This window comes from Pongo pygmaeus, chromosome 8 (genome assembly GCF_028885625.2).
Source record: "Pongo pygmaeus isolate AG05252 chromosome 8, NHGRI_mPonPyg2-v2.0_pri, whole genome shotgun sequence".
In the NCBI taxonomy this organism is placed as follows: Eukaryota; Metazoa; Chordata; class Mammalia; order Primates; family Hominidae; genus Pongo; species Pongo pygmaeus.
Window position 1 is genome coordinate 35,540,585 of NC_072381.2, and position 19,780 is coordinate 35,560,364.

At 37.9% G+C, this 19,780-nt stretch overlaps 1 protein-coding gene across 37 annotated transcripts in view; it reads right to left on the reverse strand.

Moving 5' to 3' along the window:
- PARD3 (par-3 family cell polarity regulator) overlaps positions 1–19,780 on the reverse strand; it is a 710,416-nt gene that overhangs the window by 391,286 nt on the left and 299,350 nt on the right. For all 37 annotated transcript variants that reach the window (XM_054503380.2, XM_054503381.2, XM_054503379.2 and 34 more), the window contains one exon: positions 15,916–16,096. In XM_054503380.2, the coding sequence (XP_054359355.1) occupies positions 15,916–16,096 (181 nt within the window). The remainder of the gene's footprint in view (positions 1–15,915; positions 16,097–19,780) is intronic.

A 19,780-nucleotide genomic window follows, 5' to 3' on the forward strand; every position in this document is an offset into this window, starting at 1 on the left:
ATACTCACTGATATAGTTTGGATACTTGCCCCCTGCCCAAATTTCATGTTGAACTGTAATCCCCAATGCCGGAGGTGGGGCCTGGTGGGAGGTGTCTGAATCCTGGGGACGATTCCTTCATGGTTTGGTGCTGTCTTCATGACAGTGAGTTCTCAGGATATCTGATCATTTAAAAGTGTGTGGCACCCCCCTCTGCCCGACTTGCTCCTGCTTTCGTCATGTGACGTACCTCCTCCCCCTTCAACTTTCACCATGATTGTAAGCTTCCAGAGGCTTCCCTAGATGCCAAGCAGATGCCAGTGCCATGCTTCCTAGAAAGCCTGCAGAACAGTGAGCCAATGAAAGTTACCCCAGTCCCAGGTATTTCTTTATAGCAATGTAAGAATGGGTGAATACACTCAGTAGATCATTACTGTTCATTACTTTCCTTCCCAAAATACTGAAATCAAAATGATCAGCCCATTAATATCACTGGGTCAGATGCTCATTTCATATTATCATGGAAGATGATCTATTTGTAAAGTGCATTATTTTCACACTACCGTAAATATTTAAATGTATGTAAAATGTGGTAGGCAAAATAATGCCCTCCCACCCCCCTCCCCACCAAAAAAAAAAAAAAGACGTCTACATCTTAATCCCTAGAACCTGCCATGTTACCTTACATCGTACATGTGATTAAGGTAAAGACCTTGGCATCAGGACATTACCCTAGTGGTATGTAATGAATGTTGTGTCTACCAAAACTCCAGAGTGGAAATCCTAATCCCCAAGGTGATGGTATAGTATGTGGGGCCTTGTGGGAGGCTGTGTCCTCATGACTTGGATTAGTGCCCTTATTAAAATGACCCAATGGAGCTTGTTTGCTCCTCCCACCATGTAAAGACGTATTGAGAAGTAAAGATCTATGAGAAGGCAAGCCTTCACTAGACACCAAAACTGCTGGCACCTTGATCTTGCACTCACAGCCTGTAGGACATAAGAAATGAGGTTTGGTTGTTTATCAGCCACCCAGTCTAAGGTATTCTGTTGAAGCAGCCTGAATGGACTTAGACAGTGGGCTCATTTGGATGATCCTGAGTCTCACTCAATTCAAGACTATGTAGTCACATGAGTCTTAAACGTGGAAGAGAAGGTCAGAAGGGAAGAGTCAGAGAGAGATGTAACCATAGAAGAAGGGTCCACAAGGTACAAGGTTGATAACGCTAGAGATGGAGGAAGGGCCATACACCAAGGAAGGCAAGTGGACTCCAGAATGTGGAGAAGGCAAGAAAACAGATTCCCACCTAAAGCCTCCCGCAGGAAGGCAGCACTGCCAACCCTGGATTTCAGCCCAGTGAGATCCACACCAGACTCTGACATGCAGGACTGTAATAAACTCTTAAGCCCTAACATGGTGATGATTTGTTATAGCAAGAATAGACTAGTACTAATTGTGTGTGTAGTGATATATAGACACACACACACACACACACACACACACACACACACACTCAGAACTACATATACCCTGCTTTCCAAAATTGGAAAAAATAAACTATACATTAGACTTGGCGAGGTGTGGTGGTGACTACCTATAGTCCCAGCTACTGGGGAGGCTCAGAGAGGATTACTTGAGCATGGGCAACATAGCAGGATCCCATCTCAAAAAAAAAAAAAAAAACAACAACAACTTTGATTAAACTAATTCCCCACTTTTGAAGAAAAGAGAAGACAGATCTTACACAAGGGAGAGAAGTGAGGAAGGCAGAGCTGGTGACTTCTCTTCTGGCAGAAGCACAGACACAGGCCCATGCATATCCCTGCCCAGCTGGCTTTCCTCCCCCTCCTCATAAGGGATCCAACTGAACCATGGATCACAGACACATACTCCGAATTAAATGCAGTTTTGTGCATCAGTGTCCTTGTTTCTGCCTCCCATTCCCAATTCCCTTATTCTGGTTATTAAAAAAAAATTGGCTATTATCAAATATTAGTAGATACTCATGTACTACTTAGATAAACTGATCACCAGCTGGTTTTTCTTGTTCTAAGCCACAAATCATTAGGCTATAACATCTCTGCCAAGCAATACAATATTCTTTTCCAATTCATTAACACAAATTCTGTATTTTAAATAAATACTTCTCAAGCTGTTTTAAATAACAAATTAATGAATGAGTCGGCCATGGCTCAAAATGACATTTTAATTAAATGTGATGATAGGTTGAGTACCCTAGCAGTTCGCTAAAATGCCCTTTGCTTACACTTTTTCCATATTATGGTTGGGCAGAGGCATCCGTAACTGATCTAACTGTAATTTCTCATCTTAAACATGGGATCTATCTTTAAAAGATAATTTATTTTTCTTAAATTACATGCTATTCCTATAATCCTTCCATATATAACCTCACTAAATATCAGCTCTGTGTGTGCATACGTATATATGTATTTGTATATACAGACATTACATACTTTTTTTAAAAATTACTACCAAAGTACTACTAAAAAGACAAGAAAAAGAGGCTTTGTGTGATATGGTAGAAACACACCGCAGGATAGACAATAGGCTGCTGTGATGGCTATTACATATTCACCCTTTCCTCTGTGAGGAGGAGTGGGAAAGTGATTTATAGTGGCTGTTTAATCCCTAGGGTAGAAAATTTAAGGTGCAGAAAACTTTCTACAAGTTTTAGAGAGAACATAGGTAGAAAGGCATTCTATGCTGGGAATACACAGTGTGCCAGTACACAAGAATAAACAGGTTGATGGTTTGGATTTATGAGAACAAGAAAGGAGAAATAGTAGATGATGTCATAATGCTCCTTTTATAGAGTTACAAAAATCATTCATTTCATATATGGTTAACTGCTTTCAAATGCCAGTGAGAAAAGTAGTTAAAGCAGGGATCAGTTCTGAGACATGGAGATTTTATAAAAACGAGCTTTACTCTGGGAAAGTGCTATCATCAACTCATTCTTGAGCAAGACTATGCTCACTGCACTTCCACGTTCACAAGCCATGCAGTGCACACACTGGAGCCCCAGATTTTTTTTTTTTTTTAAGAGATGGGGTCTCACTCTGCCACCTAGGCTACAATGCAGTGGTATGATCACAGCTCACTGCAGCCCAAACTCCTTGGTTCAAACGAGCCACCTGCCTTGGCCTCCTGAGTAGCTGTGAGCCACCAGGTACAGCCATTTTTATTTTTTACTCTTTGTAGAGATGGGATCTTACTATGGTGCCCATGTTGGTCTTGAACTCCTGGCCTCAAGTGGCCCTGCCACGTCTGCCTCCCACAGTGCTGAGATTACAGGCTGAGCCAATGTGCTTGTCCCCAAGATTAAAAAAAAAAAAAAAAAAGAAAGAAAGAAAAGTATTTGTTGATATGTAGGCAATAAATTGACAAATAATAGTTTGTAAATTACTAATTTACCAATCAATATAAATAAATTGAGTAAACACAAAATAACACCATGAATTAATAAACTGATTTAGACTTCTTTTTTTCCTTTAAAATGTAGCCCAGAGAGAGACTACTAGCTGTCCATTCCATGGAAAAGTTAGAGGTGAGAATCTCAGAGGCACACTTATCAGCACCTTGCTGGCTTGTGGGCAGCTTTCTCTTAGTCACTGAAAGAGAAAGGAGTCACTGGTTGGGAGTGACTCAGAAATTCTGAGATACGAGGCACCTCTCCAGCTGGGTAGAGGATCTAGGCAAGAGCAAACAGAACTGGGGACACAAAGCCACTGCTGACACTAAAAACAACGAACAAATAAATAAGCAAATGTATTCTCAAGAAGTATAGGAGAGATCTATATCAAGTGCAGCAAGAAGAGGGGAAACGATTATATCTGCCAGGCTTTCATGCTGACAAAATAATCCACAATATGGGTCTCTGTGTGACATGCACCAACAGAAAAAAGAACCCAAATACCTGGTTGGACTGAAAGATAAAAACAAAAAAAAAAGAACTCTTGTTTATTGACCAGTGTACAATCTAATCTTGGCAAATGAAACAAACACTTTCACGCAATTATTTTCTCCATGTAACACACGTCTTATTACCATTTGGAAATGGGATTTCTTGCTTTGATTTAAATAGGCTTTCTTAACATATTCACAGCTACATTCCCATTACAAATTTTCAAGTGTAAGTAACTATTTCTGCTTCCGATAAACAGGTAACATAATTAGGCAAGTAAGGCTTATTCCCATGCAAAGGTAAGAGTACCAGGCAAGACCTCAGAGTCAAGTCAAATATAGTCAAGGGTAAAAAGAAGTGAAGAGGGAAGAACTGGGCAGTGGGGAAATCTTTTGTGTGGGAAAAAATGAATGTGTAAACCTGTTCTTCCCTAAGATTTCATCAGGTTTTGAATGATACAGAGAGCTTTGTGCACAGGGCGTCCAGTAGCACATGGTTTGGGTCTAATTTCAAAGGTAAATTCTGGTGAAATCTGTGACTCACGCCATCCTAAAGGGCCACATGTCAAGGCTCTGTGGATACCCTACAGGCAGCCCTGTGGACCCCCAACAGGTAAGCCTTTCCAGATGAATGCCAGGCCAATGTCTACATCTGATGACATGTGGCAGAATACCTCTAAAAAATAATACTTCCCCGGCCAGTGGACTGTGCCAGTTACTATTATAAAGTGTAAAATAGTATATTACACACGTGTAAAGATTTTTAATTTCAGGCGTCACAGAGATGCAATTAAATACATGGGCCAAATGTTTATTCTGCTTAAAGACAACTTAGAAATACTGATGCCAGGCTGCATGTGGTAGCTCACGCTTGTAATCCCAGCACTTTGGGAAGCTGAGGCAGGCTTGAGGTCAGGAGTTAGAGGCCAGCCTAGCCAACATCATGAAAGTCCATCGCTACTAAAAATACAAAAATTAGCCAGGAATTGTGGCAGGTGCCTGTAATCCCAGCTACTCAAGAGGCTGAGGCAGGAGAATTACTTGAACCCAGGAAGTGGAAGCTGCGGTGAATCAAGATGGCACCACTGCACTTCAGCCTGGGCAACAGAGGGAGACTCCATCAAAAGGGAAAAGAAAAAAGAAATACTGATGACATGACAGATAGGAACTGCAAAGATGCTTGGGCCCCACCAAAGTCAGGAGTTTGGAAATGCCACAGATCTTGAGGGGTAATAAGTACTCATACATTTTCAGCAATACCTCTGCTTGTGTTGAATTTGGAGACCTGAGCTTCAGTTATGCCATGAGTACAGAATATGTTATTATTTTACATCGAGCCTCAATTTCCAAATGGTAAACATCAGGAAGGTAAACTGGGAAGTTTCCTAAGGAGCTGTTACACCCAACAGATTTAAGAAAATCTTTCCCAAATCTCTCCTATACAATATATTGATGGCCTCAATGGGGAGAAGCCATGTACATGTCTCAATTTTCATGAGCCCAATGGGAGCAAAAGAATTCCTGGGTAACGCAAGCAGATATAAATGACATGATACACTGAAAAGAGTATAATGTTACCTAAGTCTGCTCCAATGTCAAGTCCACAGATGAAATGTTTCAGTCCACCGAGGTGATCACTTACATGTTATTAATGTGTTAGAAAACCTAATATTACTTATGTCGCTATGTATGGAAAATATATCTTGTTCGTGTTTTATGGATGAAAAATGTCAACAAGCAAATTAAAAAATAATTGTACAACAAAAGTCACCATATGTTAATGGCCATTTAATTGGAAATCTGAAGGATAAAATAAATTTCATTGTGATTGCAAATATCAGTGAAAAAGAAGATTTTATTTGTGTTATTTAAATATAGTTCTTTCTCTGGAACACACAAGTTGGTTCACAGTGCACCTGCTGCTGCACTACCGCTGCCTGACAGCCTGTCTTATCTGCCAAATTGCTCATTAGGTTTGGCAATTTTCACCTGCGCCTCCAGTTTATATTTCAGCAGGGAATACACATCAGCCTGCTTTTACCATCTTCTGCAGTGAGCTTCCAACACCCCCACAGTAGCACAGTGTCCCTGATATGCAACCCTCCAAACACATCTTGCATATACACCATTATTTTTAAATGCCAATACAGCTCCCAGTTTTCTAACCAAAACTACAGGAGAATATGCAAAGTAAGCCCTGTATTACAAATACTAAGATGACCAATAATTTACTTAATTTTTTAATGCAAAAAAGAACACATAAACCATATAAACTTAATTTCTTAAATGCTCATCTTAAGAGAGTATTTCTGAGTGGGACGCAGGGGACAAGAGGGCAGAGGATCCTCTTCCAATTGGCTCTGACCCCTCCAACCTTTGTTACAGGTTGGTAAAAAGAGTACTCCAATTTATCAATAAACAATAGAGGTAACGTGGTAACGGGAACAAAGAGGTAGCTGAGAGTACTACTCAGCTCTCTGCCTGTGCCTGATTTTGCTGATCCCTGCCAATGAGCACTGTGACATTCAGATCGATTAAAAAAAAAAAACAAAAACAAAACAAAAAAGGAGATACTTTGTGGGCAAAAAGCACCAAAGATATAAAACAAAATGTCTGAAACCCCATAAAACAACTTCTGATGGAATACTGTTTTTCATTTTGCAGAAGTAAAATATTCACCACCAACCCTGCAATTAGCTAGAAAATTATAATAATTACAGCAATTTTGTATCCCATCTCCAATCCAATTAATAGATATATGACCTTGTCAACATGTAATAATCAGATTGCATCTACAACAAAACTGGATGGGTTTTATATGCTGAATAGAACTTGCACAGTAAGAAGGTAATTATTTGAAATACTGAGAATACCATTTGTATGCCATGCTCCAATTCACAAGTTAAAAGGAAATACAATAGGAATATTATTTCTATTTGCAATATGTATTTAAATCAGATCCAGAAAATAGTACTCTGATACCAGCAAATGTTAGGAGGACAGATCTCTATACCAAAGGTCTTGGATATTCTAGAAAGACAAAATCAATCTGTATATTCTTGTTAAGAAAAAAATTAAGAAACCAAGAAGTGGGAGGGGGCACTAACTTAGGCACAAGCTTTCTATAACAATTATTGATATTTCTTTAAGGTCTCAATGTTAGGAAGATAGTAAAATCTTATCAGTTAATTAAATACCATCATTTCAGACAAATTTCCCAAGTAACGGATAAAAATTAACTAAAATTAACATAGCTAATAAAAGGTTAAAAATGACAAAAGACTTCAAAGGCAGCAAAAAAAGAAATGTAATAAATCAGATACTTTGTTTCCCCAAATTTTTATAGCAATACTATTTCCAGAAATTTCACCATTCCTCGGGCTTACATCATTTTCAAAGGAAACTTCGTTCTTCAGTCTAGATCTTCCAGAGGAGATATTTAAAAATTTGAATTGTGAGGTAAAAGGAATCTAGCCATGACCTAAACCTGGGCTACCCTCAAATATCTGACTTCTACAAAAAGTCCTTGGGAATTGAAGAAGAAAAAAAATCATACAGTGAAAAAGTCATACACAAAATATCACCAGCCTTGGACTCAATGATTTGCACCTGAACTGTGTGACCCTGAAAGCTTTAGATCTAAGCCTGATTTCTTAATATTGAAAATAAAGACAGTTAAATGTGTATCACAGACATGGTTCCAATTTGACTCTGTAAAAGTTCTACTCCATCTACCTAAGGGGCCAGTAGTGTCCCATTCCAGAATACATGTCCTAGTTACTTGGGCTGAGTAACATCTCAACCCCTTTACACATCCCCAGGAAGCAAATCTGCACTCAGGAGACATGATCGTCCACACCATTCCACAACTCTCTGTTAGTCTAGTGCTTCTCCTGTGTCACAGGCTGCATTAGAACTGTGAACATTATCTCATTACTACACAAAACCATCCTGAGGCAGGTACTCAGAGAGGCGACCAGTGTAATTACCTACTAACCTTGCCCAGTGTCCAAGATGGTGTGACTCCCTTTCCTGTACTATTTCTGAAATGTAAACACTCTATATTACAAAGGAGTATCTGCATAACAAGCTCATGTTGAAAGCATAAAGTAGAATATACTCCCATGACGTATAATATACACTCAAACTTATCAAAATCTGGGTGGGGGAAAAACCCCAACAGTTATGTAGAATATCTAGTAACCAGTTTCCTTTAGAGCAGAATATGCATCTGCCTGGGAGCGTGCGAAGACCTTCCGAGAGATACATTTTAAGGTATCCCATGTCAAGCTCTTCGTGTTCAATATGCATCATTCCCTAAAAAGGTTCTACGAGCCTGAAAACAAGGGGGTCAAAGTGTAATGTGGTTTCTTCCCACCCAATTCTCCATGGTCAACAGCCCCAAAGCCAGTATGTCCATGAGGCAGTGTCCAGGGCCACAGTAAGTTTAGAAGCCCAGGATAGTGTTTTATTTTCCTTTAAAATCAAAAGAGAAAAAACAAATTTTTAGAGTCAAAGAAAATGTTTTCACCTTTTTCTCACATCAGAAGAAAATGATACTCTTAGGGACCATGAAAATCAATTCAATGATGCATAAAATGGAAAAAGTACAATATTGAAATATTTAAAGTTAAATAAATTTTATGACTGATATTACTATGGTGAGGGTGGCCCATGATGGCCAAAGTGCCCAGAGTCCAGGAAAGTCATGATGGTGTCCTGAATAGCTCTTCTGCTTTGCAAAATTTAAAAAACAAACACACACACACATTGAAAAAATGACAAAACAACAAAAAAATAAGCGTCACCTGTCCTGAATCTTACAACTGATGTACAACTGTGCATAAAAACTTCCAGGATGACAAAGCACAGTTTAATACAGCAGCCTCAAGGCTGAGAACATAAATGCCTCTGGATAACAAACACTTTTGCCACTCAACTAGTTTCTAGATCCCTCCTTTCAACAAAAAAGAAGGATATCATAAGCCAGTTTTCAGCTCATTGATATATCTACAAAAATAATTTCTGACAAAGGATCACTAATTGGTGTTTAGCATTTAACTTGGAGGGAATTAGAAGAATTGAGTAATACTGATGTAACAAAACTTCATTTACTCCCTAAGTTCTGACTCTCCTTCCAACGTAGGAACAACCAGAGAAAGCCAAATATGAAATTCTAAACAATCACACCATATATGCCCCTCTTCTAGGTAGCCCACCTGCAGCTACCTCATGCCAGCAGTTTCCAATCAGAGCACACCCAAGCCTTCCCATTTCTCCATGCAAAAGCATTCCCACTCCTCAGCCTGCCTGGGAACCTCTGTCAAAGGCAAGTCATGATAGCTGCCCCCTAACTACAGCAAGCTCTGAATAGCCTTCACCTGTTCTCATTTGGATGTTCTTCACTTATTTCCACATTAAAAAGCAAAATGTTACATATTTGTATATTTGTGCTATTTTGATCTGTTATATACTAATAATCACAGAGTACTATATTTAAAATTTTAATATACTTTGTTTGTTGCAAAGAAATAAGATGACCAATAAAAATACTCAAGCCTAAAAAAGATTAGGTTAAAATTCGGTGCTATATGGAGTGGGGGAAAAAAGTTCAAAGAGAAAAGTAATTAAACAAACCTTCAAACTACTAAGAAGTGCCTTGAGTGTGTGTTTCCTTTATTTTTTTTTAAAAGTACCTTTATTAAGGATAATTTTGAACCAACATATAAAAGTAGACAGAATAGTATACTGAATCTTTAGGTAACCCATCCCCTAGCTTGTACTACTCTGAAGAAAATTCAAGAGATATTATATTAATCATAAATAACTCATTACATACTACTAAAAGGTAAAGGTTCTTTTAAAAATCATTTCAATAACCTTATTGCATCTAAATAATTCCTTACTATTAAATGCCTAATTTGTGTTTTATTCATCAGCACACAAATGTCATTCTTTGTATTAAGCTTCATTTAAATCAGGATTTAAATAAGATCCAGACATTATGATTGGATGTTACATCTCTTAAAAGTTTCTAATAACTTATAAATTCCCTCTCCATCTCTTTCTGCCCCTGCAGTTGATTTTATTGCAGAACGTGGGCCATTTGTTCTACACAGTTTCCCACCATCTTGACTAGGCTGATTGCACCCCTATCGTGTTCACATGCTTCTCAGGGTTCTGTATTTCCTGTAAATAGGCACTTGGATTTAGAAGTCTGATCAGATTCATGATTAATTTCTTTTGTCAAGACTACCTCATAGGAGGTGTTGTGTTTTTTTCATCAGGAGGTATACAATGTTTGGTTGTCTCTCCTTGATTATTATTTTTTAATGGTGACTGTCTTAGTTCATTTTGTCCTGCTCTGACAGAGTACCTGACACTGGTAATTTATAAAGAACAGCAATGTACTCTCTCACAGTCCTGGAGCCCAGGAAGTCCAAGATCAAGGGGCTGGCATCAGGAGAGGACCTTCTTACTGCATCCTCACATGTAGGAAGGTGGAAGGGAAAGAGAATGAATGCAGCGCCCTCACATGACAAAGCGACAGAGTAACCCCAATACTTCAAGCTCTTTTTATAGTAAGCTATTTGTATGTTAAACTCTTCTTTTTATACTAAGAAGTAATTTTTAATACATATATACAAAGTGATTTCTTCTTCATCTACTATTTGGTTATACAGTGATACCACTCATACGAAGGATATACAGAACAGATTTCTTTTTTTCTTTGTGACAGAGTCTCCCTCTGTCACTCAGTCTGGTGTGCAGTGGACAATCACAGCTCACGGTAGCCTTGATCTCCCAGGCTCAAGAAATCCTCCTGCCTCAGCCTCCCAAGCCACAGCGAGTGCAGTCACACACCACCATGCCCACCTAGTATTTTGATTTTTAATAGAGACGGGGTCCTTTATAAATTACCAGCCCGGGCTGTTAATTTTATCTTTCTTTGAACAGTTTTCCAAATAATAAGCAACTTTATGACTTGAACACCTCCCATTAGGCCACACCTCCCAACACTGTTGTACTAGGGATTACATTTCCAACATGTAAATTTGGGGGGACACATTAAGACCCTAGCAATGATCAGTACCTAGATCCATTATGTCATCAGAAGTTGCAGAATAGTAATATTCCAATGCTACCATTATGTCTTCATTTATTAGCTGAAATACTTACATAAAAAGCAAGTATTTGGATATCCCGTGAAACCACACTACAAGGAAACGTAGAATATAAGGTTTCCAAATAATAAGATGGTTCACTGGTAGCCTTCTCCTTGCTTGCTGGCTTCTTTATTATCATTATACACTCACGCACGTATTGCTGTTGCTATCTGTATTGATGCTCCCACTGTCCTGTCTTTGGCCAGCAGGAGCATCGTGTTGTCTCCTAGGCCCTCTGGCCCACCCTAGTAATCTTTTGTAACTGCCCTATTTTCTGATATGACGGGATGATCCAGGATGATCCCATACATTTCCTGTACAGACTCAAATTCAGGCATTTCTCTAAGAAGCTCTGATCCCCTCAAATGAAAAATGCTATTTCCAGAGCATAGTCTGGATTGAGAAATGCTGAGTTACTGGGTTGGTCATTGATTCTAGACCTTTTCTGCGAATATACACAGGAGTCTTTCTTCCCTCCAGGTTCCTTTTTTAAAAACTAAAACATATCAGGAATTAATTATGACATGTCTAAACTGAGGACTATCCATTTTTTGTTCATTCTGCTTTGACTTATATCTGTACACTTTTTCTTCTATACTAAGAATACTGGGTACTCAATGACACCAGGAATGACAAAATTAGAGTATTATAATTTCCCATCTCTTTCATCCTGTAATACCCACCCAAAAATCTAAGAGTAACAATACCAACAACAAACAGTTTCAGGGTCCTTGTCATTAGGCAATTCTTTTTTTCCTTAGGATACATTTCCCTTTGTTTGTACAAATTCCTTTGATTTAAAGTTAATTGAAATAGTTACTCGTTATATTTAGGCTACCAACTAAAAATATATTTACGGTCAGATATTTCATACTCATTTTTTGTTTTTAAAACTAAAATTTATTAAGTGTATGAATATTAATATTCATTTGAAATGTTTACTGTAAAAATTAAAAATTGATCATTTTATAATTGTGTAAAGGATGATATAGTTCCAACCTCAAATATACAGAAGGAAGTAGTATGCATCTAGTTTCTATTTTACTTCCTCCATCCTATTCTCTCCCTTCTCCATAGGTTGGTTAGTTGGTTTGTTTGGAGCCAGAGTCTCATTCTGTCGCCCAGGCTGGAATGCAAGGACATGATCTCAGCTCACTGTAACCCCTATCTCCCGGGTTCAAGAGATTCTCCATGCCTCAGCCTCCCGAATAGCTGGGACCACAGGCGTGTGCCACCATGCCCAGGTAATTTTTTTTGTATTTTTGGTAGAGACAGGGTTTCACCATGTTGGCCAGGCTGGTCTCGAACTCCTGACATCATGATTCACCCGCCTTGGCCTCCCAAAGTGCTGGGATTACAGGTGTGAGCCACCACGCCCGGCCTGGATTATCTTACTTTACTTCCTCATTTCTTACATTTTTATTAACTAGTAATCACATGTTTGTCTTCTAGTTAAAGAGTGTTATTCAGGATATTGTTCAATATACTGGAATCAACAAAATGTTTCTCAAGTTTTAAGTTAACTGCTATTTTGACTATACAAACAACGATGTATTTAATTAAGGGTTTCTAACCGTGGCACTACTGACCTCTGGGCTGCAGAGTTCTCTGATGTGGGATTGTCCTGTGCTTGTAAGGTATGTACCAGTGTCCTTGACCTCTACTCAATGCCCAACTCCACTGGTTCTCACAACCAAAAATACCATCAGACACTGATAAATGTTCCTTAGGGAGAAAACACTTCTGTGGTTGAGGAGTAATGATTTAACTAAATCAGAGTTCTCTCTGTATTTTCTACAAAAAAAGCTCAAAGCTAAATTAATGGCAGCTTCTAGGGAAACATAAAAAGACCTCAAGATGAGAATTCTATCTATGAAAACCATCTAGGCTTTATCTTAATACCCAAACTTCGTATCCATTTTTCTATGGAAAAAAAAATACATACTCTATATATTTTTCTCAATTTACACCAATTCTTTATGGAACAAAGGGGATGAGTGAATTCATTCATTGGAAAACATAGGAAAGTGACCACTCCTTCTTTAAGGCAAAAATTAGAAATTTATTTATCTAAAAAAAAAAAAGCCTTTATGAGTCATGTCCCCAATTAGTGTCGATTATCCTTCAATTAAGCAAATCTCTACATATTGTTGGCTTCTTTCTTTTCATATCTGTAAATAGTTAGACTACCATATACTACTAACTATAGCTCCTTGATAGCAAGCGCTAGGCCTTATTAACTCAACCCTGGACTCACCACCTAGCACAAGGCATGGCCAGTGTGGACAAATTCATCTTCTATGTCTGAATGAACGTCATTAATGCAGTGTGAAAAATCACCTTGACAGGTGACTCATGTGTGATGCATTATGTTCACATAGTTATGGACCTGTGTATAGTAGATGCTTAACCCAATGCCTGCCAAAATCTGAAAATCTAAACCTTAGCATACCAAAATGAGAACAAGAAAATAAGATCTGCATATTCTCCCACTGGTGGCTGCAAGACAACACATATGCTTCAAATGTAACTTCTTTTTCTCAATACAAACAAGATAAAAAGAGATATTTGGAGTTTAAAACACCATTTAAATTTTAACACATAAGGCCAGTCAAATGTGGATGGTTATGTGTTAGAAATTTTGTTGAGTCCAGAGGAGTCAAAAGGCAAAAATTGATGGAAAGTATGTTAATCAAATTCATAAATCAACATAAAGAAATTAACCTTTCTTCTAATATTTTTTATGGTGCGACTATATTAAAGCTACAAATTGCTTTAGAAAAGATACAAGTACAACACTACAATAACACAACAGAAAGTTCTGTATTTAAGTATATACATTACAGTGTTATTACTCAAATAAAGACACTATTTTCCAAACTTCTGATATCTGAATACCTGAACTACTATTTAATTAAAATTTTCCATGAGTCAAATTTAGGCAGCCTACATTGTATACACAGGATCATTCCAAGCAGATACCCACTAAGTCGTAGGCTTAATGAGCTAGTAAAAAATCAACCAGGGTAACTAGTGTACCACCTACACATCATTTTGTATACGCCGCATGGTACATGCCTCACCTTTTGAAAAACACTGCCCAAAGCAAATCCAATGTAAGAATTTTTAAACAGTATATCCTAGTAGTAAACAAAATTATTTTCACAAAATTAGTTTCTTGCATATGTGCATAAATAAACCTAAATTTCTTGCATATAAAAAATATTCAACTAAAACAACTTATAGGTTCTGTTCCACCCCAAGTATCCTTGGAAACATCTGTCATTGTATCTGAGTCCGATCTTGTCTGGATGATAGAAAGCAATTGTAGGAAGTGGTTAGCACTGGTCTGTAGCTGCACCCAATCCTCTAGAGCATCACTTACATATCCCATCTTGAAATACACCTTCTAAATTCTCTACACTCTGTATGGTGCACTTGTCCTGTGGGTTCTGATGGGCTAACAGATCTCTAACTGTTAAACTGCTCTTCTTTCCTTGTTCTCTTTATATACACCTTCAAGGGACAAGAGAAGCAGAAGTAGTTTGTAAACATCTAGAAGCAAATTGCCAAATTACTACAGATTGCTATCAATGCAAAAAACGTGAATTAGGATGCATTTTTAGAAGAATAAATTATATATTCTAAATATTATCTACCTATATTCTATATCTTAATTATATATATATTTTATTAACACATATTATTACCCATCTGTTTATAAATATCTACTGAAGACTACCAATCAGTAAATACACATAAGACCAAATTTTCTACCTGAAAAAAACTGAAGTGTTTCCAAATAGATGTACCTAAAAAATAAATAATCCTTTTTTTTTTTTTTTTTTTTTTCCTCTCACTCTGTTGCCCAGGCTGCAGTGCAGTGGCACAATCTCGGTTCACTGCAACCTCCATCTCCAACCTCCAATCGTTCAAGCAATTCTCCTGTTTCAGCCTCCCAAGTAGCTGGGATTACAGGCAACCGCCACCACGCCTGGCTAATTTTTGTATTTTTAGTAGAGATGGGGTTTCACCATGTTGGCCAGGCTGGTCTCAAACTCCTGACCTCAGGTGATCCGCCCACCTCGGCCTCCCAAAGTGCTGGGATTATAGGCATAAGCCACCCCGCCCAGCCAAAAAATCTTTTAAGCTTATACATTTATTGAAATTGATCTTCTAACAACTGCTCAATTACAAGATTATACAACTATAAACACTAAATATTTGTAGCAAAAATACCTGACTTTTATGAGTACCTTCCAAGAATGGCTAACAGAACTCTTCAGGCAAGTATCCCGGATCTGGAATACCCAAGGTCCTAGGATTCCTCATACAGGACTCACTATGTCCATATTCCCCTTCCCTAAGGAGGTATTCTAATCACTGCTCTCCCAAATCCCTGAAGATAACTCTGACATGGCGGTCTCTTCTTCCCCAGCTCTTCAGATAAAGTTTAAATAATATAAATGATGGTTGTAACAGAGTTGACTGTAATGAATGATGCCATGTTTTGTTTCAATGCAAAGCTCTTTGGTCATTTCTACTTGTTCTAGCATTCAGATAAACATATGGAAAGGAAAATCCAAATAATTTAACTTGAACTATTGTCCTTATTTACAGTTAGCGAGTCACGGAAAGTCTACTAGTCGAAAGTAAAGTAAGCCTAATCTATTACAATGTAAAGAACTGTCTACTTCTCTGGCAAAGGACATTTGCCAGGGTCCTAAACTTAATTTTTGAAAAAAACAGATAATTAATTCCATTTACAGGTCATGGATGAATAACAAAACTTGGTATTCCTGTAAATTAAGATGAAATGGAAGAGAAGAAAGAGCTTTCACTTACTTGCTCGAAGGACTGAAGGTGTGACCTCAATTTCACTTGTTGCTTGGTAAGGCTGAAAGGCTGAGACATTGTTGGTGCCAAGCTCACTACCAAATATCTCTGGGCTCTGGGTACCCGTGGAACTGGCACTGGTGCCATCACCTCCGTGATGTGGATCCTGCTCATCAAACACTGCTACCAGCTAGAAATGAAAGGTAAATGTGCACTTATAAATAAAGGCACTTAATTTACTACTGAAATTTTGTACTATTTTGACATAATTCTATAGTGCAAAAATACCGATATAAATGACCCTAGAATGGTTAAGTTTTAGGAAGAAAAACCTCAAAGAAACAGTGTTTCCCTAAATTTTGATGCTTTACTTGTATAATTCTAAGTCGTACATTTCATATTCAAAAGTCTATGGGTGAAAAAATAATAAAATTGTTTGCTATCACAGCATGCTAAGTCAGGAATAGATGTAAATCTTCTTAAAAATATAGGATATATATTTAAATGGAAAAGAAAAATGCAAAAGAGTGTGTGTATATATATGAGTATACATATATATCTGTGTGTGTGTATACACACATAGTATGAACTACTATTCACATAAAAAGGGGATATTAAAAACTAAACATGTATCTTCTCATTTGTGCATAATATACATGCTAAAGACAAAGTGTCATACAAATATTCTAGTTAGTAAATTTGTTTCTTTAGCAATTCTTACTCTACTACACCCCTCCACACACACACAAACACACACACACCAAGAATGAACAAAAAGTGCAAATATTTTTGATAATGAAAGCAGATGTTTTCACAGTCAGAAGTTACAGAGAAGAAAAAGCTAGAATAAACTGGTGTTCAGAATGGAATCCAGGACATCAGTATGAGCTCAGTTTTTGTTTGTCTGTTTTGTTTTGTTTTGAGATGGAGACTCACTGAGATGCCCAGGCTGGAATGCAATGGCATGATTTTGGCTCACTGCAACTTCCACTTCCTGGGTTCAAGTGATTCTCCTGCCTCAGCCTCCCAAGTAGCAGGGATTACAGGTGTATGCCACCACACCCAGATAATTTTTGTATTTTTGGTAGAGACAGGGTTTCATTATATTGGCTAGGCCAGTCTCAAACTTCTGACCTCAAGTGATCTGCCCACCTCAGCCTCCCAAAGTGCTGGGATTACAGGTGTGAGCCACTGCTCCCAGCCAAACTCACAGTTTTTATAAGTACATAGTTAGGTAAATACACAGACAAATGGGTAAGTATATCAATAAATGTTAATGAATGTGTGAGTATAAAGAGTTTCCAGCTCTGTCCACACAGAGATCCTAGAAACAATGGCATCCCCAGTGCCACTGAGCATGCCTAGTACTCAGATCGTGGTTTCTAATACCATTCTCCAGTTAATGAACAAGGGCTCCTTGAAAAATGGTTGATTTCAGGGCTGTGGTCAGGGAAACACATGGTAAGCCTGGAATGCCTTGTGATGTCAAAAAGGGGTACTCAAAAATGATGAAGGCACATCAAAGGGAAGCAGGTGTCAACCTGAAGGGGCTCCCAATGGACAAAGCTGAGACAACTGAAAAACTAAAGAAATCATACTAGCATTGGATCATTATCCAAAGAATAAACTAAAATCCATGAGTCTATAATGATATAAATAATTGAACAAATAAATGGTAGAGAATAAACAGCTGTTCCCTGCTGTAGCATTCCAAATAATAAATAGAAGGAATGATGGCAACAGAAATCATCATTAGGCAACCTCCACAGTAAAAATTGTTCAGGTAAAATCTACTAATGGATGTTAACATTAATGGGTGTGAATATGATAATAAACAGGATATTTGCATAGCTCAAAATGTCTCCCCAGAAGAGTCATTTTGACTAAAAAGCAAAACAGTAATATCGTTGAAGTGGAGAAGCTTGGCAGCCACTGCTGTACCCAGGTTAACGTCATTATAGTAAAATGCAGCAATATCAAGTACCATCTGATAAAATGCATGTATATAACATTACTTTTGTGGAAGTATATAACATTACTTTTGTGGTATTCTTGCCAAAAATGTATAACATCCATCTAATTATGAGGAAACATCAGACAAACCCAAATTGAGGGATATTCTGAAACATAAATAAGGCTCCCCAAAAGTATCAAGGGTCATGAAAGTAAAAGAAAGAATGAGGAGAATGAGGAAGTTGTGCAAATTGGAGGAGTCTGAGGAAGAATGAGAACTACATGCAGTGTGAGGATAGAAAAAGGGCATTAGTGAAAAAACAGGCAGAATTCTAACGAGCTCTGATTAGTTGGCAGTACTGACTCAGTGTGAGTTTCTTTCTTTTGATAATTGTTCTATGATTATGTAAAATGTTAACATTAGGGACAGATGAAGCGTATATGGAAATACTCTGTAACTATTATTCCAACTTTTCTGAAGTATAAAATTATTTCAAATTAAAAATTTTAAATGTTATAATATTTTAAAAAGCTATAAAAATAAAAACGTACTCTATGTCTTCTTATAACTAATACAATTCTTAAAATGCTAATATACTTCTTATAAATCCCAAAGCGTAGGCCAGGCGCGGTGGCTCACGCCTGTAATCCCAGCACTTTGGGAGGCCTAGGCGGGCGGATCACTTGAGTTCAGGAGTTCAAGACCAGCCTGGCCAACATGATGAAACCCATCTCTACGAAAAACATAAAAAATTAGCCGGGTGTGGTGGCACGCTTCTGTAATCCCAGCTACTCGGGAGACTGAGGCAGGAGAACTGCTTGAACCCAGAAGGTGGAGGGTGCAACGAGCCGAGATCCTGCCACTGCACTCCAGCCTGGGAAACAGAGCGAGACTCTATCTCAAAATAAATAACATAACATAACATAACATAACATAACATAAAATAGAAAATAAATCCCAAAGAGTAAAAAACTTCTAAGGATCCACAATGGCTGCCACCTTGGAGATTCACCCTTCAATCCCACACCTAGCAACTCAGCTTAGCCTTCCAAGAAAAGAACCATGACTGGAACCAAAATGAACCCCTCTCCTGCCTCCAATCCAAGCTTTTTCAAGGCCAACACTTGTCTCAGGTCAAAAACAGAAATGCCAATGTACAGAATATGCATAGGACTCATAATTAGAACGCTCATTTTATAAATCGCTTTGTCATTTTGAACAAATGCTATTTCCATGAACATTTATTTATCATCGATCCATTTATCATCGACACAACGAACAAAACCATTGTACAGTCACAAAGAGACAGGAAGCTCAGAAACCTGCTGACGTATAGATAGAATCAGCTGATTAAACAATCTGGAAGAACCAGTACCAGGGTTCATACCATACCAGGGTAACTGGTATGAAGAAATCACAGTAGGATGAATAATTGGGCCACTCAACCTTATAATGAACAACATAAATCAGAAAAGAAGTCCTTAATAGTTACAAAAAAAATGGAAAGGTATGCATACGTATACACCAAAATATCCATATATAGTAAAATCAGTTTGTTTATCTGACAGTGACTTGCAAGTGTCTGCCTGTATTAGAGACACAGACATTCCAATAGATTAGGGGTCAATCGGCAAACTTTTTCGAAAAGAATAAGACAGTAAATATTTTTGGAGCTGTGGTCCGTACTGTCTCTTTCATAACTACTCTACTCACCAATTATAGTATGAAAGGGCACCCATCCATAGACAATACAAAAACAAATGACTGTGACTACATTTGAATAAAACTTTATTTATAAAATAAACAGGCCAAATTTGGCCCATGGTCCCCTAGTTTCACAACCCAGCCCATCTTTCTAGTAACATGCAATTTTAGTTTCAGTTTGAGCAATAAAACTAAAAGTCAAGGTACCTTTGTAGC